General features: G+C 46.8%; 1 protein-coding gene and 1 long non-coding RNA gene across 7 annotated transcripts in view; one reads left to right on the forward strand and one right to left on the reverse strand.

Annotated features, from left to right (window-relative positions):
- The window catches only part of RUNX1 (RUNX family transcription factor 1), a 174,336-nt gene that overhangs the window by 12,462 nt on the left and 134,161 nt on the right, over positions 1 to 27,713 (reverse strand). For 5 of the 6 annotated variants that reach the window (XM_080562436.1, XM_080562438.1, XM_080562437.1 and 2 more), the window contains one exon: positions 21,367 to 21,558. The exons of the other annotated variant lie outside the window; for it this stretch is intronic. In XM_080562436.1, coding sequence (XP_080418562.1) covers positions 21,367 to 21,558 — 192 coding nt within the window. The remainder of the gene's footprint in view (positions 1 to 21,366; positions 21,559 to 27,713) is intronic. 6 annotated transcript variants of the gene reach the window in all.
- LOC308180614 lies at positions 352 to 5,675 on the forward strand. The gene is made up of 2 exons (XR_013941077.1): positions 352 to 2,034; positions 3,010 to 5,675. It is a non-coding gene; the product is annotated as an uncharacterized lncRNA (long non-coding RNA).

The following is a 27,713-nucleotide window of genomic DNA, read 5'->3' on the forward strand; positions in this document are numbered from 1 at the left end:
AACCATCCTTCAAGCCTCGTCATGTTTTATTGCCACGAGAAGGTTGCGCTCGGCTCGTTTGAAAAAAAAAAAAAAAAAAGAGGGGGAAAAAAAAAATTAAACCCGCAATTAAGCTCTACAAACGTTGCATAACGCTCGGTCGGTGAACGAAACCGGCGTCGGGGCGCGGGGAAGCATCTCTCCCGGGGTGATGAAGGCACCGGCAGGGGGCGGCGCGGCACCGGCTGGACCTGGGGGGTGGGATGGGGGCAGAGGTGGGGGACAGCACCCCGGGGTGTAAATGGGGCTGGGGCAGTGGGATCACGGCGTGGCGTGGGATGGCAGTCAAGGCGTTCGCTCCTATCCCCTCACCTGCGCTGTGTGATGAATGTAATGAGCCACAGCGGGCTGTCGAGAAGGTGGCTGCGTGTTTCGAGCATAAACTCATGCCTTGTAGCCCGGTCACAAGCTTCACGCTTCCCCTTCAAACCGGCTAGCAGGTCCCGCTGCACCTGCGAGCCGCAAGGGCAACCCGCCCGCCGGTGATGGGGCTGGCTCCCGCACACCTTCCGCTCTGCGTTCGCTCGCGGGGCCAAGGGAGACGGCTCCCGGCGTGTCACTGCAGGTCAGACACCGCTGCCTCTGAGCCAAGCGGGGCCGCGGGGCCAAATCCCAGTATGATACAGCGTGTTCCTGGAAGCCGCCGCGAGGAGCAGCAGGATGTGAGTCAGGAGGCGATGGCGCGCGTCGGGAGCCGGCAGCGGCCTGCGAGGCAGCAGGTACGCCTCGCCGCTTTCCCCTTGCTGCCCTGCCAGCTGCCCTGCGAGCTCCCCTCCGCCTCGGGAAGCATCGCTACGGGGACAGAGCGCCTTCTGCCAGGGATTTGACAAAGCCCCGGCCAGGGGAGATGAAGAAGCCGGCCCCGAGGAGCGAGCGGTTAATTAGCCGCTGGCTGCATCGGTGAGGATCCCGCCGTCCTCGGCGTGGCGAGCTGAAGATGCGTTGCGAAACAGCCGCCGCTGTTGCCAGGCTTTTTTCTCGAGTTGCAAAAATTTCTGTCAGTCATACGCAACAAACCCCGAAAGTCGCATAGCACCGGGCTTTGCAATTCCCCCGCCGTCCTGGCAAGCACTATAAAGGCAGCAACTGGCAGAGACGGGGTGAATGAAAGCTGGGATTAGTTTCCTGGTGTCAACTCGGAGGCAGACAAGGGAAGAGCAGGATCCTTAGATGCTTTGAACAGCTTTTCTGAGTCTGGGATTCGTCTGCCTCCCCTCCCCAGTCTGATTTGCTAATCTTTCCAAAGGGAAACAGTTTTTATAGTGTGACTTTGCCTTCCTTTGAGCGTAAGGCAGGAATGGTCCTGACTGGACTTGCTCATTCAGAGAGGTGTGTTGCTTAATAGGGGAAACGGACTGCGAGCACAGAAATACTCCATGCAGCTTTATGCTCAGGAGAAAGATACCGCCCGCCTAAAACCTTCTGCTCGTCCTTTCCTCCTCCCCCCCTTTTCCAGCATCTTTCACCTGCCTGTCTCTCCCTGACTCTTCTTCCCGATTGCTTTCTCTTCTTCCTCCCTGGCCCCTGCAGTTTCAGGTGAAGGTGTGAGCAGCGCACACTCCTGCGTGAGTCTGACCAAGCCCTTTTCTAAAGCAGTGCCCCTGAAACGATTCAATTTCCCTCCCTCCCTCGGGACCCAGCAAATCCTCTATCCTGACTGAAACCAGGACACTAACACAGCACCGTGAAAAGGTGTCATCTGCCGGCAGCTGGAAGAAGTAGTCAGTAGCGTAACTAAGGGGGGCTTTCCAAAGGATAAGTCCATCACTGGCAGCAGCAGTGGCAGGAGCTGTGGCAGCCGCCGCACAAGGCTGGTATTCTCGTACCTCTCAGCGCTGGAACACGAGGAGCTGGAAAATTACAGAGCCAACTGTAAAATTCCACCAGCAGCGACTCCAGCCTGCAGGGTGGTTTCCCTCCGTGTGCCCGGCTGTGGAAACCGCTGTGGCACCGCAGAACCACCTCCCAGCACAGTAGCCAGGAGGTTTCATCGAGGTGGGTGAGAGCTCTGATTTGCCCCCAGGCAAAGTTTTTCAAAGCCTTCTAATTTCCACGGAAAATTTATAGGAGATGAGCACTCACTCCTCCCCGCGGCCTTGTAAAGCCCCTTTTGGGTTGCTAACAGGTGACGGAACTTATTCTGGTTGAGAACAACAGTGACGGACACGTTGTGTGCCTGGAATTGTGTAAGTTATGGGGAGGGGAACCCACCCAAATCCCCAGCTATTCTCTGGAAGAGAGAGATCTTTGGCAGAGACCTCCTACCTGTGTTTGTTTTCATTTTAGTTCAATATTACTGTGGTTTTGTGGGGTATTACAAAGGCTAGAGAAAATCTAGAGGCATTTGAGCTTCCAAAAAATCTCCTGTGGGATAGGAGAAGGAGAGAATTTCCCCATACTGAGGAATCAGACTCTGGAGACTAAAGGAGACAAATATGAACCTCAAGCAGAAACCTTTCCCAAACCAGTTGCTGACGTTGTTGGCTCTAGCTGCCATGAACTTCCAAAGAACTTCCAAAGTATCCTAGGTACAGCATGGACATACAGGAAGGTGCCAACCCCTGAGAAGGATCAAGTAAAGAAGGCCATGAGAACCCACGGACACAAAGTGGTGTAACCAGGTGCTGGGGTGCAGAGCACCAGTTTTGCTCTTTGCTCCCCCTTGTATTCAGTTTCTATGTGTAACCTATCCCCCCCTGGTCTTCTCTGTGGCCCGGATTAGCAAGTTAGCTCATTTCTTTTCAACACTGTGCTAGAAAGGGTCTTGAGGAAGAAAATGGTGCAAATCTGTCAGTGCTTTTCAGCATATCAGTCCTCCAGTGCTGACCACACCAACAGAACAGAAATCTTATATGAACATTTTTCTTTAGCTTTTCTTTAGAAATTGATGGCAGGAAAGAGAAAAAAACAAATCAGTGCATCCTAACAATTTGTTTGAATTTCCTTCACTCTCTTTGTGTCCATTTCAAGCAATTAAGCGCTCCGGTGATATTAAGATGCCTGGAAGTGCTACCAAAGGCAGCAGAAGAAAGCACCTGTTCTGCTGTGTGTATTTTGGGGACAGAAGGAGCAATGAATATTCCTTCAAGTTTAAAGCTTCCTTAATGAACTGCCTGGACTAGCAGAACTGCATACGCACAACACACAGTGAAGAAGCACCAAAGTGGCATTTTAGGAATGGTAAGTGATTGTGGGGAGGGGGCCCCCAAAAAAGTACTCAGGGTTCATTGCTAACTTGGTGCCAGTATCAGGAAGTGCAGACAGCTCCAAATACTGAACTGTGAAAACTCTGATTTCACAATCAGCATATGTGCTGTCCTAGCAGGTTAGTACATAAGCTGCTCAAATGAAATATAAACCATCTCTCCTACTGAGTAAGCACACTCCTTCTGGGCTGGCGTCACTGCTGCTTTGAAGAACATGATGGCATTATGGGCAAACTGCAAAGTCTCTCGGTGCCAGTGACACACAGAAGTTGGAAAGCTGAGATTTGCAAATTAAGGATGCATTGTTCTTTGTCTTGCAAGGTGTGAGTCACCCCGGAGAGCTGCAGCTATTTGTTCAAGAGGGAGACTCCATTCCACCGCTTGTCCTCCTCTTCCCTCCCTCCCCGCATCAACAAGGAATGAAATAAAGGAATTCAGCCTTGACCTTCCACTCTTTTGGCTCCTCTGTAAGAGACAGGCAGCCAGACTCGATGCCGCTGCGGTGTTTTCCCCTATCTCTAGGCACACTGCTAAGGCACAAACTGAAACAGCGAGGGAATCAGGGACAGATAGCACACCGGTGGCGGCGGTGGGCGAACATCACCCTTTGTCCCATTGTGCCCAGCCTGGGAGGTCGTGAGATGTGGGACTGGTGGAGAGGGAAGGCACGCAGGATGACAACGTGTGCACGTACACGTGTGTACACGCACGCACACACGCACGCACTTGTCTACTTGCTGTATGGCATGGCAGCTCCTGGGAGCGCTCCCTGACCCGTCTTGGTAAACCCACACCTAGAAATCTCATCTCTGTGAGTCTGGAGGGGAATCCCTGACCTGTCCACATGGCAAACTCCACCTGACAGGAGAGACACCCTGATCCTGTCCCAGCTGCCCACTCTCCAGGTCTTTTCCAGCCTAAATGATTCTTTGATTGTTCTTTGATTTTGTCTGCTGCTCTAGGTGCAGGCTGCTGCTCTCTGAACCTCGCTTTCCCTGAACCACTCTAGTATGTGAAAGCCTCCCAGCTAATTAATTACCTGATCCTCACACTGCCCCCCGAGGAAGGGTATCATTACAACCTTCATTTTAGCAGGAGGAGAACTGATGCACGCAGAAAGCAAGGCTCCAGCTCAGCAGAGTAGTCAGGGCACAGAGCTCAGCACTTGGCTGAGTCAGAGCACATATGAATTACCTGATGTCACCCCGGCAGGGAAAGTTCACCTGGAAAAACAGCTTGGGGGGGATGTATCCACTTTATCCTAGTTAGCTCACATCCTGAAAGCAGTCTACCTGAAGCACAGGGCTCAGGTGGGGCACAATGCTCCCCAAGAAGCAGGTCCATCAGCCCATCTCACTGCCCTGATGCTGGCAGGAGAAAATGCTGCTTTCAGCCTGCCTTGGGCAGGTATGTCATGCCCTGGAAACGCAGACGTAGCAGTAGGGTGCTAATTGTGTACAACGTGTAATGTTGCCTGCTGTTGGCCTGGCTCTTGGGGGAGGATTCATCCCACCTGAGAGATCTACAATGTAGGTGTCTACCTCTGAGCTACTTGTCTAGACTCCCTTTATTGCCAACAGGGCAAAACAGACATTGTTGGAGAGCAAGCCATTGCAGCTAAGGGAGACATCTCAGCCAAGCCAGGTGAATCACACCCGAGGAACAGCTGTTTCCCTCCCTAGTTGCTGATTCCAGACAACTGTGTCAGATGGAGACACACAAAACACGGATGTCTCAAGCTGGGTGAAATGAATCCCACCCTGGTTACACCTCCAAAGTTTCTCTTTCATGGGCGGAACAAGACGAAAGGAAGTGTCAAGGTATCTCCTGGGCCAGGACCTGGAAGTCGCACTGAGTCAGTATTTGCAGGCATAGGACTACCTGTGCCTTCCCCTCTAGGGCAATGCCAGGGGGCTGGACCTGACCCTGCTGGTCCTGAGGGGCTTCTGATAGCCTGGTGCCCAGCCCCTGAGCCATTGCCTTACCAGGACTTGGGGTGTTCAAAAGGGCGGTGGTGAGTTCACGGCACAGCGAGGTGTTCCCTTGCTCTCTGACTACAGTTCAAGACAATTAAACACCAGGATGAAAAACGGATTATTCCCGCTGGAAAACAAATGCCATAAATGAAGGAGCAGAGATGAACAAGGAAGTTTCCGCAGTCAACCGTGAGACAGAGTGATAAAGGAATGACTACGGCGTGGCCTCAGGTATCTTAAAGGTTGCTGCTGCTGATGTGAGCTAATTACACCATATTAAAGTTCTTTAGCCTACAGATAAACAAAAAGTCCTCATCAATCTCTCCCTCTCTCGCTCTTTTAATACTTTCAGTGCTCCCTCCCCTTTTTCCACATGAAAGTATTGGAAGAAAAAACTTGCTCTCTGGAGTTTACAGTCATTTTATCCACCACAAAACACTGACCTTGATGTGAACTAATTAGGATTGCAATAGATTATTAATACAAGTCAGTAAGGTGGAGTTCTGTCAGTATAAAAGAGGCCTTTGAAGATAACAGCCATTTACACTTTCATGATCTCATCCCAAGTGTGCAGAAGAAAGCCTATAAACTAATAAAGTAGAATTCATCTAGGGGCACTCTACACATGCAGCAGAGTATCACCCTCCAAACTTTTATTCAGGGTGGCAAACGAAATCTGCTTGGACTCTTTTAAATGCCAACACAAATCAGGATTAAAACAACTTTTGGTCATAAGCAGATCTCTGATGATCTAAAGACATACGGGTTCATTTTTTTTTTTTTTGACTTAGAGAAAGGAAGTGACATATCAAATGCAACCTTCATACTTAACAACTGAGGTCACCTTGAGAAAAATGATACTGAGCCCCGTGGTATGAAACCTCTCTCCAGAGTGCAGCTTTGATTTACAAGGTGAAGTAAGGTCTTCTTCATGCGAACATATATTTGCAATGTGAGTTTGATTTAGAATGATGCACTGATTTTTTTTTTATTTTTTTATTTTTAAGAAGGTAGCTAAGAAGCTGTTGCTCATTATAGTACTAAACCAAAATGGACTTGTTGGAAACTCTATTAAATGATCTGTTCCTCTAAACTGTCAAGCTGGTTTTGAGGAGATCTGCAAAACCGAAATGGAAAATGAGTTAAGCCCAGAAGTATGTGCTGAAAGCCCCAACTCACTGGATTGTCAGGGGCATTCAGTCCAGAAATACATTTAAAATACCTTTTAAGAAATGCTTTGCTTCCTGTACGAAATCCCTTGGCACTTCCTGTTTAGCCGAGGAATGCATCGTCCTGCACTGGCGGCCGTCACAGATCCCACGCAAGCTGTGGCACCGGTGGGTGGCCTGAGGACGTCTCCCCTGGCCCTCTGGTGAAGCAGGGAGTCCAGAGGAGAGCAGCCGGGGGATTAAAGAAGGACTAAAAGGAAGCTAAGGACTCGTCTCCTGGTTCAACCCCTCTCCGCAGTTGCTCAAGGCATACATTCATTTTGGCTCAGCTTGCGTGTGAGCTCTGCGGGATGTATTTAAACATTACCCTGCTTGATTTCAGAGCAGGCCAGATCTAAACCCGAAGGGCAAAAGGTACAGGTGGAACAAGCCAAGCCGTGAGGCTAAAAGTGCTTCTCACTTCAGTGAGATGCCAGCCAGAAGCTCCCCGACTCCCCGCAGGGCAGCGAATGTGTACCCACGACCTGTAAAAGACCGACCGTAAGCCCGGGTTTGTGTGCAGGTGGTGCTAGCAGGATGGGTGGAGTAAGGAGGAACGGCGTTCAAGGAAAACTGATCCAGTATAGAAAAGAAGTGTCAACACATGTCAAGTGTTGCAAAATGGCCCGGTATGGAAGAAAAAAGTAATTCGCAGTATTAAAACAAACAGCTGCTGTGTTGCCAGGCTGAAGAATTTTTCTTCTGGGAATTGGAGATGTGTGATGTTTGATAAAAATAGCAGCCTTGTTTCACATTCTGCATAAACCATCATAAAAATTAACCACTATACCTTTACTGTACTAACTAATTTGGAATGACTTGAAAAATACTGCTTGCTATAACCTCATTTCAAATTGCACCAGGTGACCAGCCAGCCTGCTCAGAAATATCATGTAAAATTATTGTTCTCTCTGTTGGCAGTTATGAATTTATAAAACACTGACACATCAAAAAGTTTTTAGAGACTTAGCTAAACACAGCTAAACTCCCTTGCACGTGATGAACTGAGCAGCTTTATATAACTGAGGCATGGAGAGGAAGATCACTAGTCATTATTATAAGCAAAAAGAACTTTTTTCCATTTCAGAAACTGTCTCAAAGCTAAACATAATCTTAATATGTAAGCAATCAAATATTAAATAATTGTTTTCTTTCATAAAGAACACAAGTAAGAATAAAACAAAACAAAGGCTTTTACATTTAACTTAAAAATCCAATGTGATGGCAAGAAAGTAAGTTATTTTGGGTTATAGATCTGGCTTGGTCAGAGAAAAAAAAACTTCGGAAATTGCTGTAATTGAAATATATTTACATTTTCAAAATTAAAAAAAAAAAAGGCAACACTTGGAACAATACATTTAAGTTCAAACAGAAATAATAAATTTGCTGTTGCTGTCTTGCAGTTGTTGATATTTTGGAACCGCCAGTAAGACAAAACAAAAACCTCTTCCATTTATGTGTGCAGCTCTTTAATCTGTTCAAATTAATATGCCGTATTACTCATTTTTTCCCCGGCGTGATCCTAAAATGATTGCTTAGCTGCACTTGCATTAGCCTCTCCTGCCAGTGAATTAAATGTGGAATGGTTTATTCCCCCATCCTCCAGCAGCTCTTCCCCCATCTTCACATGCTCGTTTAGCCAGTCTGAATTTACAGATAAGCTAATGATGAGACACTAGAAGGCAAAAACAGACAATTACCTAGGCAAATGTTTGAAGGATTTGGGCCCTGGGGCGAAAATGCTGTTTACTAAAGACTGAAAGTGCCATTTCTACTTAGTACAACCGAGTGTGTCTGAACTCAGCAGTTCTGGATAGTGGCCACCAGTGGACTCAGAGCGAGTTTTATAGGTGTGAGATAACATCACACTCCTGTCTGCATTTCATCACCGCAGGGCCTTTCTCTGTATTCTGAAACAAAGGCGTGCAAGTACCAACAGAAGTATACTTCACCATCTGTCTTTATGTTCACTCATTGCACGGTTAATCATTTATTTTTATGCTGAAGACCACCCCGACAAGGTGCAAGGGCAGATCCTCAGCTGGCCTACTCAGTAGAGCAATGCCAACTTGCACTGGCTGGAGATCTGTCTCTGGGTCTAGTTCTGTGCCTTTCAAAACTCCCTGGACGTGTGCAGGGTTCTCGTGTTGCCCTTTCCCCTTCCTATTTCCCTCCTCAAAAGGTGTTTTGGGGATAAGGAATGAGGTAAGAGTCGAGAGGAGGAGGAGGAACAAGATGAGTGAGCTGCTCTGCATTTCGGGCTGCCCTCCTACCCCTGCCTGCAAGGCCACAGAGGTGGGACCAGCAGTGGCCCTGGCAAAAATGGAGGGGATCGGGATGTAGAAGGGAAAGCATAAAAAAAAGGATGTGGGAAAGCACAACTGGTCTTCTACACCTAGGGATGGCCCCGGTCACCAAGAGCTGTGTGGTGCACGTCTGCTGGCGCTGCAGCACATCTGCCAGCTGAGGAAGCCCAGCTAGCCTTTGCTTATATGTGGCAAACAGCTACATGGAGAGAGTCTGGAAGGCCACTGGCATTTTGGGGCTGTTTCAGCAGTAGTACAAACTCCTGCTCCAATGAAATGCTCAGCCAAACACCTCCCATCTGACTTGGTGAAAAATTACCATTAACATACTTGGTGCAGAAAAGCCTGTGTGGGACAGGCCTACAGCTCCTTCCTGCCTTGCCACTCACCTCAGTGGGAGAAGGGCACAACAGAAAGGTCAGGAAAGGGCTCTGGGTTACAACCAGAAGTACTGCCCAACCAGAAGAGAGCTAGGAAACAAATCTGACTTCATTTTGATGCAACACCTTGAAAGAGAGGGCCAACAACGGAGTTTCCAGAGGATGCGCATCTGAGATGCCCGAGCACAGGAACTGGAGGAGGAGTGGGTGAAGGGAGAGCACAACAGCAAAGACAGAGACTGAGACAAAAATCGGCCTCCTGTCTTCACCTCAGGAGTTAATGGTGCCTGGAGCCAGGCTGATCCTCCACCCAGGCCAAGCCACTTCAGTGCCAGGAAGTGGAGGATCTCGGCCACGCTGGCATCTGAGCCTGGCACCTTTCACAACCTCCAAGATCTCAAGAAGTGGCCCTGCGGTGCTGGGTAAATGACACAGGTGCTAGGCAAACTGATAAGGAGCTATTAATAGTGCTGACCCATGTGGAGGTAAACTTCTCAGAAAGTCTGTGAAAAACTAGGTGCCCATCTCCCATGCCTAATCCACCAGGCATGGGCCTACAGCGTGAGTCCTCAGAGACCAAGCCTTAGTCACATTTAACTGCCAGGATCAAGCTATACTTTTCACAAGCACTCCACTGCCTTTGTTTTGTAAACCTGTTTTCCCTTGAAGAAAAGAGGGGCATGTTGCCTCAAAGCATTGGGAATGTGTCTTGTAAGGAGACAGCATTTCCTCAGCCCTCCCTTTATTTTTTTTTCCTCCTTCTTCAAATGTGAAAAATAAGTTGTATGACAGCCTTTGGTGGAGATGTGTGCAACAAGGCCCTCATTGTCTCAGACAGGTGTGAGATTGGAATTGATTCAGCGCCAGCAATCCCAGTATCAGAGCCAGCTCTGTGAGCTGAAAACATACACCAACCATCCAGTAATACCACTGCAGCCAGCCAGAGACTCAACAATTTAAGGCTTAACACACACACAACATAAATCAGATGAGGATGTACCAGCCAACCGTCAGCTTCTTGGGCAGATGCCTGCAGACCGTCTGTGCGGATCAGACCTTGCCTGTTTCGGTTATTGGAAACATTTTTTTTTTTTTCATATAAAGATGAGAGGCTGGGTGGAGCAGCTAGCTCAGACACATTTACATTTGCCCTATCTTGCCCCAACAGCCCTCCTTTGCTTGCTGTTTGGAGTCAGGACTTCTTGTAAAGTTGCTTTATTCCAAGTACAGGAGGGAAGGAATTACATCTTGGGGAAATGTTTAATGTACAAATACAGAAATCACATGGACACGCTTTCAGTGTGCACCACCCTCAAGAAACAAAACCATTCTCCTTCCTTGGGAGTTCAGGAGCCTCTGAACATGATCGAACAAGCACAAGAATTAGCACAGCTGTTTTTCTTTCTTTTTTTTTTTTTCTTTTTCTTTTTTTTTTCTTTTTCTTTTTTAAGGATGTGTTTCCTTCACTTTTCCAGGAAAACCTGTTTCTGCACTCTCTCCTCTCTGCCTTCACTACTCTCACCTGCTTCACCCCAACGGTCCCTGAGCTATGTCTGGCTGGGTTACTCACCCGGTGAGGGCACGGGCGGGCAGTGCGGGTGCAGGCAGTGGCTCAGCCACACGCAGGACCGATCCCACATGCCACCCCGCCACCTCGGTCATGCTGGGGTGACCCATGACAGACCTTGCCTTGTTGCTGTGCCTGAGGCTGCTGGCAAGCTCTGCTCTGCCTGGTTTCTCCCTGTGCTCCTCATGGTGGAGCCTGCCCTGGTCTCCCACACCGTATGAGGAGAGCAGCGTGCAGCTGCGCTGGTGGCACATGAAATGCATGCTCCCCACAGGCTTTCAGGTCTGAGCACCAAGCCCCTGACTAGTGGCTGTTTCATTGCAGCAGCCTCCTCTGCCCTTGCTCAGTTCCAGCTGCCCCAGTTTTTGCAGCAGGTCTGGGGATGGAGGTAGGTGACCCACGGGGATGGCTGCAAACCTTGCTACCAGGTGGCTCTAGTTCCTGTGTCCTGTGGGATCTCGCTCAGCTCCTGCATTTCCCAACATGGGCAGAGGCTTCCTGGGGCCAGGGCTGACTCCTGGCCCTGGCACGGCTGCAGGTCCCAGGCTGGTCCCCTGCCACATCCATCTGCAGGGCTTACCTGGGCAATGGGAGAGGGCTTGCAAGGCGGTGGCTGGGGATTGCCACTGCCACAAGAGCCTGGCACAAATGCCCAGGTATGTGTTTAAAAGCTGAAAAGAGGAGGTTTCAAAACAGTGTTTGCAGAGCAATGGCAATCTGCTAGCAATCCAGTTGTACCTAGGTGAGCGTCAGTTGGCAAGCCTTGGTTTGCACTCATTTGAAACGTCTCAGTCCCTTTTGTGTGGTTCTTTTTCAAGTTAATACAAGTGCTCACTTTTATAACGTATGGCAGAGCAGAACTGTTCTCTGGTTGATACCTTCTCCCATTAGGTAATTAATACCAAGTCTGAATTTGCAAATGGTTTTGCATGTAAAATTGCTCATGTATATATAGGTCTCAAGGATATCAAAGAGACTGTTTGTTTGAGCAGTTATTCACGTGCTCTCCTGCAAAATGAGGATCATCATTTGGAGTTGAGATTTTTAAAATTAAATGTGCTTCAGTAAGCATATGCAGTGATAACTCAAATCATCATAAACACCATATTAGTTCAGCTGGCTCTAAATCAGCATTACAATAATAAAACAAACATTTCTGATTAAATGTTGTCTTTTCTACAGTTCAAAGAATATAGTAGTCCACAGCAACCTCTGAATACTGAAAAATTATCAATGAATAAAGCAGGGAGTATGTAAATTTTTGCTATGAGAATGATTTTTGGCTGAACTATGTTTCATTAGTAATGATCACCTGAACTTGATCCTCAGGAAATAAGAACCTGAACCAGCCAAGTGATTCCTAAAAGCTCTGGTAATTGTAATTATTTAAAAATGCAAAGGATGTAAACCACAACGGTTTAGATTATAAAGCCTGCCTAGTGATCCTGTTCCATTTTTGGGTACCTAATCAAAGACACTGAAAGCATCCCTTTTTGCAGAAATCCAGGCTCCTTGAAAGTGCCTGGGGTTGAGCACCAAAACCTTGAAGCTCTCAGAATCACCAATCTTGAACTGATTATCTTGCCCAGTACAGATAAACGGAGTAAACCTCTGAAAAAGGCCTAGGCATTTACTGTCAGAAATCGAGCTGACCTTCAGAGCAAAACCACAATTTTTTAATGGATCTATTTCCCATGCCTTTGTTTTTCAATGCTTTTAAGTGAAGAGATGTATATATAGAATGAAAATGCTCAGACGGAGGCAATCATCTGTTTGACTACATAATGTGTGTTTCCCCACATAATTGATTGTTTTACAGAGCACATCCAAGCACACTGTTCTTTGCATGCGAGCAATCTCCTTTTATAGTGGTCACAATATACTGAACACATAGGGAACACATATAAATAAGTTTACTAATGGTGTATTGTGTAGTCAGTCATGCAAGAGGAGCCCTGTGAACCCTCTACACACATGGGACCATTAGAGACCTGCTTGATGTAACATTGTGTTAAAGACAGGGCAGTGGAAGAGGCAAGGGCATGCCTGCACTTGGGGCTCCAAAGGAAGCCCCCTGCCCTGTGGATAAAAGCCTAAGGGTGAAGAAGGCAGAGATCTGCACCACAACCCACGGGAGATCCACGCACAGACCCATTGAGCTGAGGCAGTTTGGAGGAGAAAAATGAGAAGGTCTGGTGGATTCAGGTCTGCCTGGGCTTATGGACTAACCCGTGTGTTATTCTCCTCCTATTTTTCCTTCTTTGTTTTCTAGATGGCTCTGCTCTAACCCCCCAGCGGTTCAGGTTTGGAAAGGCTCAATTCAGTATTTGAGGGAAAATAATACATTCAATTACAAAATCAAAGCGGTATCTTCTGGCACATGGGCAGCATCAGCTGAATAATAAGCTGTTTTCAGTGGGTGTTTGTTTTTAGGGTAAGGAGTTCTTATTTATTTTTTGTTTGTTTTATTTACCATGGGAGGTAATTTGAGCTCTGGTATCAAAACATGTCATGTTCTGCCAAGAGGGGATTAAGGCAGAGAATGCTATGGAAAGAAACTGGATTTGTCAGTAAAGAACTAAGAGAGATTTTATTTACCAGAGTTTTGCAATCAGAGCTTTTAATCTTCGTCACAATTGGGCTATTCAAAGGCCAAGAATACGCTTCAAGGGCCAGTCAGGAATAACCCCAAAAGCAAGGAGTAGCTGCCTCAAATGTTAAAATGCTATCAAGCGCATGGCCACTTGCTGCCCTCCAAGGTTCATGACACTGGGAGCACCTGCCTCTGGGGCAGGCAGGGATATTTGCTTTAGACGACTTCAGCACGCCAATGCAACAGGTGGGATTTGGTGCTTGGCAAGAAAAGCAGTGAGCCAGGATAAGGTGTTCCCATGGAAAAGCAGGAGAGCCCAGAAACACAGCTAGCCTCAACAGCAGATACGGAACATCATGGAGGTACAGAGGAGGCTGCATGAAAGCTGTGCTCTTGAGAGATGCTTAGACTTCTCCGCTGCCCAAAATGGGCAGGCAAGACCTTGGAAAGGTGCCTCCAGCACTGCTGTGCCATGGGAGAGCCAAAGAAGCAAGAAGTGAGCCCAGGGAGTTCACTCTTGTCTCTGACCATCACGGTAGCTACTGAGAGCACTCGCCCTGGGCTGGAAACTTCAACGCACCTACAAGAGTCCAGCACTGCGTCAAAGGGTGTCTCTGCTTCTGCAGCGACATAACGGAGCGTGGAGTTTGCCTTACTGATTCAGGAATGGCAGACCAAAGCAAAACAGAGAGAATCGCTGTGCAAGTTAAAAGCTGGAACAGGGATACTTGTTCCTACCTGCAAGCTCTGTTTCTCTTAGCAGTATCCATCAGCTCGACATTGTTCTCATGTGGTAAAAGACATGGACTGATTAATGAAAAATAAAACTGGTTGGGCATGAGCTGCCAAATTTTATCAGTGCCCAAAATATTCAGCCAGAGAGCTACAGGCATTTCCAAAGGCATCTCAGTAGTTGTCACTAATTTCTCGAGGGCCAAGATGCTTGGCCATTACCAAAAAAATCTTGATAAATTTTTCTAAAAACTTTTTGAAACATCAAGTTCCAAACAGCTTGCCAAGTGGTATGGAGAATGGCTTGGACAAACCTTAGAACAAAACAGGGATCTCTAAGCTCCTTTCCTTCTGCTTTAAAGCCAAGGTTTCCCTCTCTTTAGTTAAAGTTGTCCTCTAGGATGCTCCATGCTGAGGACGGAAAAAACAAAACAAAACAAACAAAAAAAAAAACAAAAACAGAAGGAAAATTTGTGTAAGTGGAGATGTTGCTTGGGGACTGAGAACATATTTGCTGCCTTATCTACTGCTTTTTTAATCTCAGGAAGTGCCAGGCAATTGGAATATGAAGATTGGTATCTTTTAAATATATCGACACTTGGAAATCTTCTGGATTAAACACCATTACATAACTCTTTCCATTAGGGCGTTAAGTTGATGAAAAAGCTGAGCAGTTTCAAGCCCTTTCTTTTCGAGAGCTGCCTGCAGGAAGACAGGCAGAGCTCTTGGACAAGGCTGGTGCCCCCGGGGCAGGCGCCGAGGAGCTCGCTTCCTCACCTTGCTCTGCCCTGGCTGGGACCAGGCTGTGAGCTGTGGCTGGAGGTGATGAAACCTCGTGGCTGGACGGCTTCCTGCCACCTCGACCTGGGAAAGTCTTCTCCTCAGCAGGCCAGGCATGAGGTTTGCAGCCCCAGCTACCTGCACATGGCATGAAATGGAGGTTGTGCTGGTGGTGCTGTCGCTGGGAACCTGGCTGAGATCTGTCCTGGGAAGTGCTGGAGACCTGGCGATGGAGGTGGGAGCCAGGAATGCACTGGGAGTCTGCAGGCAAAGACTTTGTCTCAGCACTGAGATCCAACAGAGCAAAGCGTTGAGAACATCCCTGAGCCTCCCACTGCCTGTCCTGGAGAATGAAATGTTTCTCGTTTGGCCTTGGTGAAGCCACAGGTGCAGGGAACTGATCAAATAGAACAAAATATGGGCCCGGAAAGCATCTCCGGGGTAGAGCAGCCCAGCCACATCCTATATTGTGCGCTTACATAACATAGCAAGATCCATCTTAAATTACATCTTTCTGTCAGTAATCACCCCCCTGGAAGGCTGCCAGGGCTGTGCTGATACATGGGAACCATCTTCCAATTTCCAGGCTAAATTCACTGATGGCTAGTTTACAGAATAACCACTTGCTCCCAAGCCAGCATTGTCCTTTGACGCAAATGGTGCTCCTCCCTCCTTGGTGCTGAGCTTCTCTGCTGTGTTTATTGACTGCAATTACCTTCCCTCTCAGCCTTTGTTTTGGTGCCCTGACTAAACCTGGCTCTGCTAATCTCTTCTTCAAGTAAGGTCTCCGTTCCTCCTGTTATTCTAACAGCCCCCTTTGCACCCAGTGCCATTTGAGTTAATTTCTCTTGAACACTGGATGATCATGGCTTTATCCAAACCTCAGCTGAGATTTTTTTTAAAACTCTCTATCTTGCTCTGAATACAGTACCCCACCTATGGCAAAACTGGTGGCCTGCTTCTGTCGGGTGAGAAGGCGATGAGGAGGAGATTGTGGAATAAATGTTTCTAACCCCAAATGGAGGGAGTTCCTCAGGACCGCTCTTGTTTCTGGGCTGCTTCTGGCTATAACAACCCCTCTCTTATGTCACAAAGAACCAGCCCTGCAGACAAGCAAAGGCTTGGCAGAGGTAATGCGTCACGGTAACAAAATTTTATCCCTGTCAAAATTAATATTTGGAGAGGACCCAACTGGTTTTAAGAACGTTGCAAATCAAATGAAAGCCATGCATCTCGCTGCAAGGAGCTGATTTCCACATGGGGTGAACTGGCAAAGTGAAAAGCAACGCGAAGAGCTGCAGCCAAGAAAGAATGGGTGCTGTGAAGCTGAAGGTTATTTAGTTATATTACACACCTCTTGCATACATCTTTGCCATACTGATATTTACAAACCACCTTTTTCTATTATGTAGAGTACATTCTGTATATACTACAGCCTCGTGAATGTTCTCTAAGATATGGAGGGTGTTAGTTTCACACAAAATGAGAAGTCTTGCTTGGCCAGAAGTGGTACACAACTTACTTTTCTGCTTCTGCAAATGGCAGTGTCACATTTCTGATACTTCCTTTTAGTTTATGCTTTTGAACAAACTTCCCTAAAACATTCTCCAGTTTAGTCAACACGAGTAGCTCTGGACAAAAACGGTAGCACCTGCGCCTGTGGAGCTACAGGATGGACTCAGACACCATTCAGTAGGAGGTTCACCTATATTTGTTAGGAGGGGCCATGAAAGAGGAATGATTTTTTCCCCAGAGCAGAGTTCTGTTGGACTGAACGAGAGAAGAATTGCTTTGAGTAAGCTAATCTGGTTCACACAGCAGTGTGCACATCTCTTCATATGCAAGCTGGTTTATGACACAAGTAAATAGCAGGGTGAGTCTGCTACTGATGACACCGTACCCTTTAAAAAGAAAAACTGCTGAGGTTATTCACGGCAATATTAAAGTATTATCTGCTGAGACATATATGTGAATCAAAGAAATGTATTGTACCTTCAGTAAAAAGATACTTCTCTCTATAAAAAATCTCCTTTTTGACAGAGCCAGCTGGAAATATTCCAGCTAAACAGATCAGCTTAGCAAAATATTTTGTGAAAACACCGCTCGTTCAGCAAACCTCCTGCGACCTCCCAGTGGCCGTGGCAATCAAGTTCTGGGCCCACGGCACCTCTCCTCACGGTGTCCTCCTGCCTTGTCCCCACATGCTCCCAGCACGTTGGCTGCCCACCCCCGGTGTCTCCATCAAAAGGGATGTCCCTTGGTCGCTCACAAAATTCACGCAGCCTGCCTAATGGTGCAGAAATGTTACTGTGGGGCTGGGGAGGCGAGCTCTGCATATCCAGGAAAAAGCACCGAGGCATTGGATCCCTGGCCACGCTGCTTGGCAATGACATGAGGGCTGCCAGTGGCCACCCGACGCTACCCTGCTGGTTGAGGAAGGTGGGAGAGGTGCTGATAGGCAGGGTGCTGAGCTCTGGTGGCACCTGCTTGACGTGCTGGGCAGTGTATTTTGGGATGGAGAGTTCAGGTGGTTAGTCAAGTGGGAACATGATGAAGATACGTGTGCTGAGGGAACAACAGGGAGAGGCAGACGCGGCCTGAGAGAACGTGAAAATGTAGGCATTTAGCAATGCACGAGGGGAAGGGCTGGCGAGTCTGGGATCCTGGGAGCCTGTTTATCTGTCCTGGCAGGGAGAGGTGTGCACACCAGCTAGGATTCTTCAAAGCTCCTAAAAACTGCATTTTGCAGCAATGAAAGACGGAGGCACAGCCACAGCCCTGTGCCTGCTGCCAGCCTCTGGGAAGGGCTGCCCTGCACGCGCTTCTGGCTCTATTAACCTATGGCCTGCTAAGCCGATTCAAAAGTGGAAATATTAAAAGTTGGGGCAGGATGCAGTTGTAGCAAGAATAAAGCCATCTTAATTCCCCACGCTTAAACACCGCCCTTGACTCCACTACTGCGTTTCCCTGGTTCATGGGAACCCTGATAAACTCTGGCTGGTTTTGGTGGAGAGAGATTACGATAGCAAGGACCTTGAAATGTCTCCTCAACAAAGTGTATTGCACCTGGAGGAAGACAAAAGGCTGGCTTGTAACAAAATAATCTCTCTGTCTTTATGTTTCTTGCTAATTCAAAGAGCTGATCTCGACATGATCTCTGTTACTTTGCTGTTGGTGCTAGTTCTCTGCTTTGGTTAAAGATCTGTCAGCAATTTTATTACAGACTCTTGTTTCCAGAGATTTTAGACTTGGTCATAAAAGCGTGGTCCCAGCTGAAACTTAACATATAAGATTACAAAATTGAAAAAAAAAAAAAAAAGAAGAAAAGTGAGCAAGCAAGCTCAAATATTTTTAAGGCTATAAAAGCGTAAACAGAAACAGAAGCATGCAGCTTAACGTGATTACAATGATTGTTTGTTTTCCCCAGACAGGAAAAATTACTTTATTTTATTTATTTTTCTAACCTATGGGTAATTAATAAATCATTAGTTGGAAGCATTCTTGGGCTAATTTTAAAAAAAAAAGATTGGAATTATTTAATTGTACACATTTTTGGATGATATTCCTAATGCCCTAATTTACTTATGTTATTTATTAGCTCAATGTTATTGCCTCAGAAAGAATACCTTCTCAGGCTGATGACTTACACCTTTAAAATATTTCTGTTGGCCCTAAAAAATCGTACTATAAAGGAACCATATAAATTCATATTTTTAAAACTCTTGAATTATGGATCTACCTACTCCAGTTAACACTAACCACTGTAAAACCAGTAATTATGTATTTACCGTCTGGTTTAGACTGGTATTAGAAGAAACTCAACTGTAATGTATACACAGAGAGATTTACATTTATGGCACATATAAATTTCAATGCTCATCGAGGGTTTTACCTAAACTTTCATAAATAACAACCCAGAGTAGCTCGCATAGCTCTATTTTCTTTTCCTCTCTGTGCAAAGGAAGGGGTGAGTTAAGGATGAAGTGTTAGCTGGCGTTTGAGCTCTAACTGAATTTCCTTACTCTGCGAGTGCAGGTCAAATCCTTTGACATGATACGCTTGGTACTTGCACAAAGTAATCTTTCAAGTTAAAACATGTGTGATGTGGTGGAAGCCTTCTCTCCCCTTCGGTTCCCCTTTTGTCTGTGAATTGGTTATGGTTAGATCTTTTAAATGAACAGGTGTACTTGCTCGCTTTTTGTGATACGAAAGAAGCATAAAACTCGATTATAGCAATTTATGGTCTCTTAACTTGCTTGGACTTGTATCCATGACACAAGCAGCTTTATGCTCAAATTCAAGACTTGGTAAAATAGGAAGTTAAAATTAACCTCAATCCTTTTATAGATGAAAACCTCAACAAATAAACAGCGGTTTAGTGGCATGGCAACCTGCCCCTTTAAATCCAAGAACTAGTCTGAGATGTCTATTTTGAGTTAGTTTTGCTTTTTAAAAAAAAAGATAATTGGACTTGGATGAGCAGAGGAGTAGCCTGTGATTCATACCAGCGTGAGTTAAAGCACGGCGCAATGCTACTACTGAGAAGCTAGCAATGTATGGGCTTTTTGTGCCTTATGCCATATACAAAGCACCCCATACTCTCTTCAGTGAGAGTTTTAATAAATGTGTTTCAGGATGTGAAGAAGTACATGCCGGTATGGCAATAGGGTGGAAAGGGTCAGAAGCATTTAATTTTGGGGGCCTCCCTTCTGAAACACGATGCTGCTGAGTAAAAATAAAAGGCATGAAAACACCCTTACTCCCTAGAGATCTCCCATGAGACCAGCCCAAAAGCCAGCCCTACTTTGAACACTGAGCAAGACGCGATGGCGCTGGAGCTCCTTGCCACTGCAGCCCTTTTGCCTTGCTGCAACAGTGGGATGAAGACGAGCCCTACAAGCCAAAAGGTGCCTGCGGCAGAAAGAGTCAACATCAAAGAGGCTTTGGGTTTAGGGTTATTTCACTAGTAGTGACTGCAGCCTCAGCAAGTTGCTCAGGGGGCGTCTTAGGATAACATCTAAACTGGGGAGGCAGAAGCAAAGGGGAACTCAGGGGAAACTTTGAGGAGGGTATCGATGAGGAAACACCAGCAGTTCAACTGGTACCGCCTTCCGAGCTACATTGACAGGTAAAACTCATTAAAACCGTGTTCGTGAAGAGCAGAGCAGAGCAACGTACTAAATATATTACTGGAGAGAGCAGCTGAGCCCCCAGACGGGCGTGAAGCCATCCCAGCGAGGGACCTCCACATGGAACAAGGGAAGGGGGATACGCACTGCTGAACCCGATACTCTGCTAAGCATATAGTGTTCCCGAGAAGTCGAGGAATGCACGTCTGCGACCGATACCTCCACCCACGGAGCTGCAGGCTGCCGAGCAGCCGCAACAGCACGGGCATTTGCTTTTGCAGGAGCTGAGCTGCATGGAGGGGAATCCCAACGTGGTCTGCTCTACAGATCAGAAAACCAAGGGAGGCTGGCGAGGTGCAGGATGAGACCCAGGAAGGGACACTGTGTAGTCCTTCCACCTTTTTGTTTGCTTGTTTGCTTTTTCCCTGCCTCGTTCTAGAATACAATGTATGACAATGTGTTGGTTTATTTCCCAAGCTTCTCAAAACTGCCTGGTTCTGCTCCCAGTGAAGTCAACAGGTTTGCGGTAGCTGTCACTGGGCCAAAGACCTTCCTGGTCCTGGGAATAAAAAGACGCAGCAAGCCTTGCATTCTGCAAGGGATAACCTTCTCTGTATGCAACGAGTAACTCTGGTTTTAAAAAATAAATGTTGAAAAAAGAACTTATTGCAGGAATTGATGGTAACCCTCTCCCCCCAGCGCACCAGCAGAGAACCTCAACTACAAGAAGAGCAGAAGAAAACTCCACTGGGAACAGCTCTTACTACAACAAGTACCATGTTGCACCTTCGCTTCGGAGGCATCTCACTACAAACCTGCACCTTGATATGCATTGTGCAAAGTGTGTTATCAGCTATCATTACATAGCGACCTGATTCTCTGCTTACGAAGTTCCAGCAGATTTCAGTAGCAGATTTGATCTTACTAGTGACAGACTCAACTCCAGCAGTGGCAGATAAGGTTTCAAACTGAATTGCTTGGTTTCATTGGCATCATCCAAGCCTGCATCTCAGAGGAAATCGGACTCCAGAGTCACTGTTTGGCAGGTTTTCGTTCAAATACAACCCAATGGATAAGCACTGGCCCCAGAAATAAGTTCAAACCAGCCTGCCCATATTTAGATCTTGTCTCTAAGAGGGGACAAAGCACTTTGTAAAATTCTCTTTGCAGCTGTCTCTCTGGGAAAGGTCAAAGCAAGGCATTGACATCACTTCTCTCTCATTCAAGCACAAAATTAATTGATAGCTACCCATCAGGAAATACACCTACACATATGAAAAGGCCTATGATAATGTACCTTTGCAAGAAAACAGACTTGCAAGGCCTCCGTGTGTCTCAGGACAGCCAAAAAGAGAGACAGGGGCAAGGGGGGGAACGCCTCCGAGCCCCATAGCTCTCAGCAGGGCCAGGCAGGCGCTGGGCGAGCAGGGGGAGGATTTTGGGTACTTACCCTGAATCTGACTCTGAGGCTGAGGGTTAAAAGCAGTGGTGTGGTTCAAGGAGGCTCGTGGGTTGGGTGTGGGGGCTGGGTGGTGTGGGCTGACCCTCATGGCCGTACGACGCAACTGCTCCAGTTCACTCAGGCGCTCTGAAAAGGACAAGCTCCCGGGCTTTGTCTGCTCATCTAGTTTCTGACGATGTCCTATTGTGGGAGGGGGGGGAAAAAGATCAGAAAATCTCACTGATACATGAGGTCTATTGACTTTTTTCTTTTTTTCTTTTTTTTCCTTTTTTTTTTTTAAAAAAAAAAAACCTCATCCACTGACAAAGTACCTAACCAGCTAGCAGCTATCTGAAATTAAACTGAAACCACCTCTCTGCAAGAACATGAGACACAAACAAGTCATACATTGAAACCATATCACAGGGCAGCCCAAGATGGCCTACTCTGAAAAAACAGGTCCACTGAAAAGTGCAATGCCTTCCTATTGCACCTCAGAATGGGACAGGAAGCATTTTCGGAAGGAGGAAAGTCTGCTGGGATGAGTAAAAGGAAGAAAGTTGTGGTGGCCCCTGTGCTAAATCTGCATTGGAGTAACTCATCAGAAATTCAATCTCAGACTGTTGTGAAGTACCATAATTAGACAAGTACTATGGGGCTATAAAATAGCAAACCCAAACAAATCCCAATTTTGGATCTTTTAGCAATGGTTTTATAGACAGAGGTAGGCAAGAAACACCAGAAGTTGGCAGAATTGCAGCTGGCGGGCCATGAAGTCTCCCTTAGTGGAGTTTCCAAAACACGAGGTCCCACCAGACATCTGACTCTAAGAGAGCAGGTGCTGACATTACAGTGCAGGCCAGTGCACAGAGGAGTTAGCTTTGGCCATGTGCATACTATGGGGACCTGCATGCCCTAGGGCAGCCCTTGGAGTATGGGGGAACAGGGAAGGAGCTGGAAGGCAGCACAGCATCAAGGCATGGCCAGGTTCAGCTGGAAGGGCAGAGACCTTGTCTTGTCATGAGCAGGACTGGTTTCAAGATAAGCTTTAGCTAGCAGCAATGAGCAGTATGCAAGGAATAAGGTAATGCATTTCTAACTGCTGCCCGTGAGTGCTCTCTGCTCTGGGATCCCATGTGTAGCCTTGTCACAAAATGCCACGTTGCTCAGTAACCTCAAAGACTGAGTACAGAGCATACGCTAAAGATGTCTCATAACTCCTTTTCCCCCAGTCCCAATTCCACACTTTGCATTTGTCTCAAGAAATCAGCTTCCTTGCGAACCTTTGTGTCTTGTCCCTTCTCCTGTTTTCCTACAGGAAAGGGCACTGATACCCTGACATGAACATATCTCCACTGTCAAGTCCAGAGGCCAAATTTAGTTCTACTTGCTCCCTTAAAGAAGATGGCATTATCCATGTTTTCTGCCAAATACCATAGTTTTCTGTCTGTCCGTTCCTGATTTTCATTGTCTTTCAACAAAGAGTTGCCTTTGGCAACTCTCTGTGCATCTCTCAACCCTCCACACAAGGAGATGGCCAATGCTGCTCCTGTGGCAAGTCCTCTATGAGCTCGCGGCTGCAGCAGTGAAACAGACTGGCACAAAACTTCCCCAAATAATCCACATGTCCTTGTAGTATTTAACGTTTAAACATTTATAAACACCCAGCTTCCAATTCTGCATATCGGTGAATAAGCAACAAGCGATCTCTGAAAAGGTCTGTATGTCCCTTCCTCTACAGTGTGCTCTTTCATGCCACCCTAACAGCTTAATCAAGACACAGGACCATTTTATACACTAAGGGGAAAACGTACATTTAAAAGCAGTTCCCAGTAGCTGCATTTCTAAAATTAAATTTTATAACTTGTATTATGGTTCCAAATCGCAGTGGCTCGGCATTTCTTCCTGTTGCCAGGCCCTTTGGCACAGCTTGAACTGTCTCAGATTCCACACTGTGCTATAAATTATCCCAAGAGGGGGAAAAAAATTAAAATATAAAAAGACATATTATATAGCAGTGGTTTCATCGTTAAAGAGACCCATTAGAGCTTCCAAAAAAAAAAAAAAAAAGAAGGCAGGGGGGAGAAAGACGAAAAAGACTTTTATCTGACATTTTGGTGGGTCAAGAGCAAACGCTTCATTTGTCAGCAGTGCAAAGCTGGACACTGCCCCAAGCCTCAGGCTCCTGACACCGGACTTGAATGCGAACATGCGGAGTCATACAAGATGTGTAAAATACCTCATACATTTGGATTAGTTTAAGCTTCAGCGGGCTGAACCAAGGGCTTGCAGAGCCAAGACTCAGATCCTTCCAAATCCATACCCCCAGTGTAATTTATTCCTCATTTTGAATTCACGTCAGCCATTTTCTGCTTTTAAGCCAGCAGTTTGACCTCCCCGTACCCTGCTTTCTCCTCTGCCGGCCAGGCGCTGCCCTCACGGCACCCCGCGCTGCGGCGGCCCGGCCTGGCCCCAGACTACCCCACGGCCCTGCGGCCTCACACTGGGGCGAGCAGTTCCTGCGCTAAGAGCTGTGCTCAGGCCAGTGAGGCAACAATTAACGTTCCCCTCTGAAGCTCGCCCAGGCACTACATTTGTGCCTGAATTAATGAATGAACCAAAGGCGCAGCGTCCTCCCGAGGCCACCACGGGGCACGCTGCTCCCAGGCCTACCACCGCACAAGTCTGCATCGCCCATCCACCAAGCGAAGCGCCTGCCCTTGCCCAGCCCCAGATTTTGTCAGTTTGGGGCACTGTTGGAGGGTGCCTCAGCTTGTAGCTCCAAACATTGTCACCTCCAAAAGTGACTTTCCACCCCCCACCACCAATCAAAAGACCTATCCAACCTTATCTCCCCTGCCGGCTGCTGCAGGTAGCAGCACTGAACCTGTTTTTGTGGTAGGAAATTGAAGAACTCTGTCAGAAAAATATAACAAATACAAATGGTTTTCCCAAGCCACTATAAATGCACAGGCAGAGCTTTGCTAGGGTGACTTGTATTTTTGCATTTATTAGCTTTACTTTGAAGTTATCCTTTAAATATCTTGCTTAAAGAGCAGGCAAGTTGTCCTCGGCTCACCCCTGTAAAGCACAGGGCTATTATTATCCCCATTTTACAGGTGGAAAACTGAATCATGGAGAAATGAGGTGACCTGCCTGTGGTCAGACAGCGAACCTGCGGCAGACGCCTGCCTCCTAGCTCAGCACTGCGCTCGCAACACCAGCCTTCACAGAATCACAGACTCATGAAGGTTGGAAAAGATCCTTAAGATAACCAAGTCCAACCATCACATAACACTACCAAGTCCACCACTAAACCGTGTCTCTAAGCGCCGCATCCAGACAGCTCTGAAATACTTCCTGGGGTGGGGATTCCACCATTTCCCTGGGCAGCCCATTCTAATGCTTGACCACCCTCCTCCAGAAGAAATCCTTAAAACCTCCCCGGGCACAACTTGGTGCCATTTCCTCACGTCCTAACACTTGTCACCTGTGAAAGGGGACCAACACCCCCCTTGCTGCAACCATCTTTCAGGTAGTTGTAGACAGCAATGAGGTCTCCCCTCAGCCTCCTTCTCTCCAGACTAAACAACCCCAATTCCCTCAGTTGCTTCTTGTAAGTCCTGTTTTCTAGTCCCTTCACCAGCTTTGTTGCTCTTCTCTGCACACGCTCAAGTACCTCAATACCCTTCCTGTAGTGAGGGGCCCAGAACTGAACACAGTACTCGAGGTGTGGTCTCACTGGTGCTGCATACAACGGGATGATCACTTCCCTGGTCCTGCTGGCCAACTACTTCTGATACAGGCCAGGATGCCATGGGCCTTCTTGGCCACCTGGGCACACTGCCTGCTCATGTTCAGCCGGCTGTCGACCAGCACCCCCAGGTCTTTTCCTGCCAGGCAACTTCCCAGCCCCTTTCCCATCTTTGAAGAGGCGTGTAAGGAACGCTGAGGAAGAGTGGCAGACGGGAAAGCCGTGCACCTAATGCCACCACTCCCAGCACCAGGCAGGGTGAGGGAGAAGAGTTGCCACAAGAGGAGATGGCATTTTTGCCTCCTGCTCTTCTGCTCCCTCTTCTCTGGCGTTGCAGAGTTGGAGGTTTTCCATAGAATAAATGTGGCAATAAACTTGGGAGCTTCTGGACTTTTTTCCTTATCCCTTTCAAATACTGAGGTCAGGCAGACTTTTTTACACAGAATATTAAATGAGGAGTGTAGAGAAAACATTAGCTTTTCTGGTACTTTTACAGCAACACGACATGAAAGTGTTTTCCCTCTTAATGGGAGGGAAACGCAGTTTTATAGACTTCAAGAGGCTGTGGAGCGCTCGGCTTGGACAGCAGCCACCTGCTTGGAGCTCTGGACATGGAAGCGACCAGAACGACGTGTCTTGGCAGCCCCCATCCTGTGCACATCCAGGAAAGGTGTGAGGCCCTAGGTGCTCCCATTCTGCCCGACGAAGCTACCGAAATTCCTGTGTATGCTCGGTAGGAGACTGCTGTAGTGAATTGATGCACTTCTTTCTTTCTTTCTTTCCAGTTTTGATGAGACAAGCACACTCTTCTGTCACTTGCTCCCATTCACGCACAAACCTCACAGTTTGGAGGTACCCCAGGGTACAGACCTGGGGCCAGAGACACAACCAGGCAGAGAAGCCTCAAGTTTTCATGTATATAATGCACAAGTTTTCTGCCCCAAATCAGCAGATTGTACTTGTGTGTGTGTGGATAGCACAAGGGGAGCTTATTTAAGCAGAGCCCTTTGTCCCCAAAGGGAGCAGAATACCTCCCTCTCACTCCTCTGCATCCCTTTTTCCAAGGATGGAAATAGAGGATTTCGCAACCTGTGCAACCCAAAAAGTGGTTTATCCAAGGGGAAAATGTCATATCTGTTCAGGCTTTGCCAAAGTGGGGAGTGTCTGACCAGACCCAATGCTTTCGTTTAATGAAATCTTGCCACTTTGGAACCATTTTGGAACTTGATCCAAGCATCTCCAGTTTTCAGGGCTGTTTGTGTGCAGGGCTTTGGTTTGGCTCCAGCTCTAGCTGGGTAGAAAATAAGCCATGTTTCATTGTGTCTAGCTAATAAAGTGGTAAACATTGTTTTGTACCATGGAGTTAAAATAAATCCAATTATTTTGTACGTAGTGAGGAATGAGAAGAAAATCTGCTCTTTCACATTATTGTAGGAAGGGAGCACATGCTTTTTAGTGCAAAAATAATATAATCTTGCAAGCAAAACTGAATTAAAGTATAGGACTTCTACGTTACTACAAAGCTGAGTACTGCAAATGCTTGAAAATCATCCATCCTGCTGGAAAAAAAAAAAAAAAAAAAACAACACATTTTTTGCTAACAATGGAAATAGTGCCTTAAGTGCATAATATTTTTCTATGTCCCAAATGTCCCAATTGTAAAATAATTTACAGTCTTTTCCCCTGATTTGCTATCTGCACAGGAGCAGCAACTAATATAACACCATTTACTGTGTTTTAAAGCAGACCTGACTTGATCCTGCAGAGATGTATGCACTAACCATTGTTATATGGCAGCCCATGGGATTCTAGAAAGTGATGCTTGAAAATGAAACCAGCCTGAAAAGTGGTTTCCTCCCTAGCCTCCATGGTTTGGAAAGGACTTATACCACATTTGGGCATTACAGAGATCATTGCAGGACAGCACTGGAACAGACCAACTTCTTGTACAGTGTTAAAAATATAGTGTAAAATGTTCCTAAAAAAGGAACTAGACACACTGTAGGATGTTTTCCTCCTCCTCAGTTAAAAATATTGCTGCAGTGAGGAGAAATAATGGTGATGGCAGTTAGAGCTTCAAATAGACTCATCAGCAATTACATTTTTTGGCTGTTTTTCTTAAGTACCGTGCAGGGAAAGCCTTATTTCCAGACAGTAGGAAGAGCATGGCAGACAGGATATTATGCTAAACATTTCTGTGTTGTGTCTGTAATTACTGGCAGAATCAGTGTTGGTCATCGGACCCAACCTGACCTTAGGCTCGAGGTACTGGGAAACACATGAATGAGACTGGACATTATGCACATGCACCATTCCCCGGCACAATGAACAGCCTGACATCCAGATGCCCTTCAAAAACCGAACACCAAATAACGCCAGCACTGCGTAATGCCAAATACAGACGGACTGACACCAGGAAATGTTTCCAGCTGTACTTCTTCTATCAGCTCCCTGGCAAACCTCGGGCTTTCCGTGCCTTTATGGAAAATCTGTTTGTTGCTCTCAGTAACTGCAGACATACTAGACATTTCAGGTGTGATCCTTTGCTCAGCATTTAATTTTTCCACTTGATAATCCAATTTGGCTGTATGTTAAACAAGTG

This window comes from Anser brachyrhynchus (assembly GCF_964034855.1).
Source record: "Anser brachyrhynchus genome assembly, chromosome: 1".
Taxonomy (NCBI): Eukaryota; Metazoa; Chordata; class Aves; order Anseriformes; family Anatidae; genus Anser; species Anser brachyrhynchus.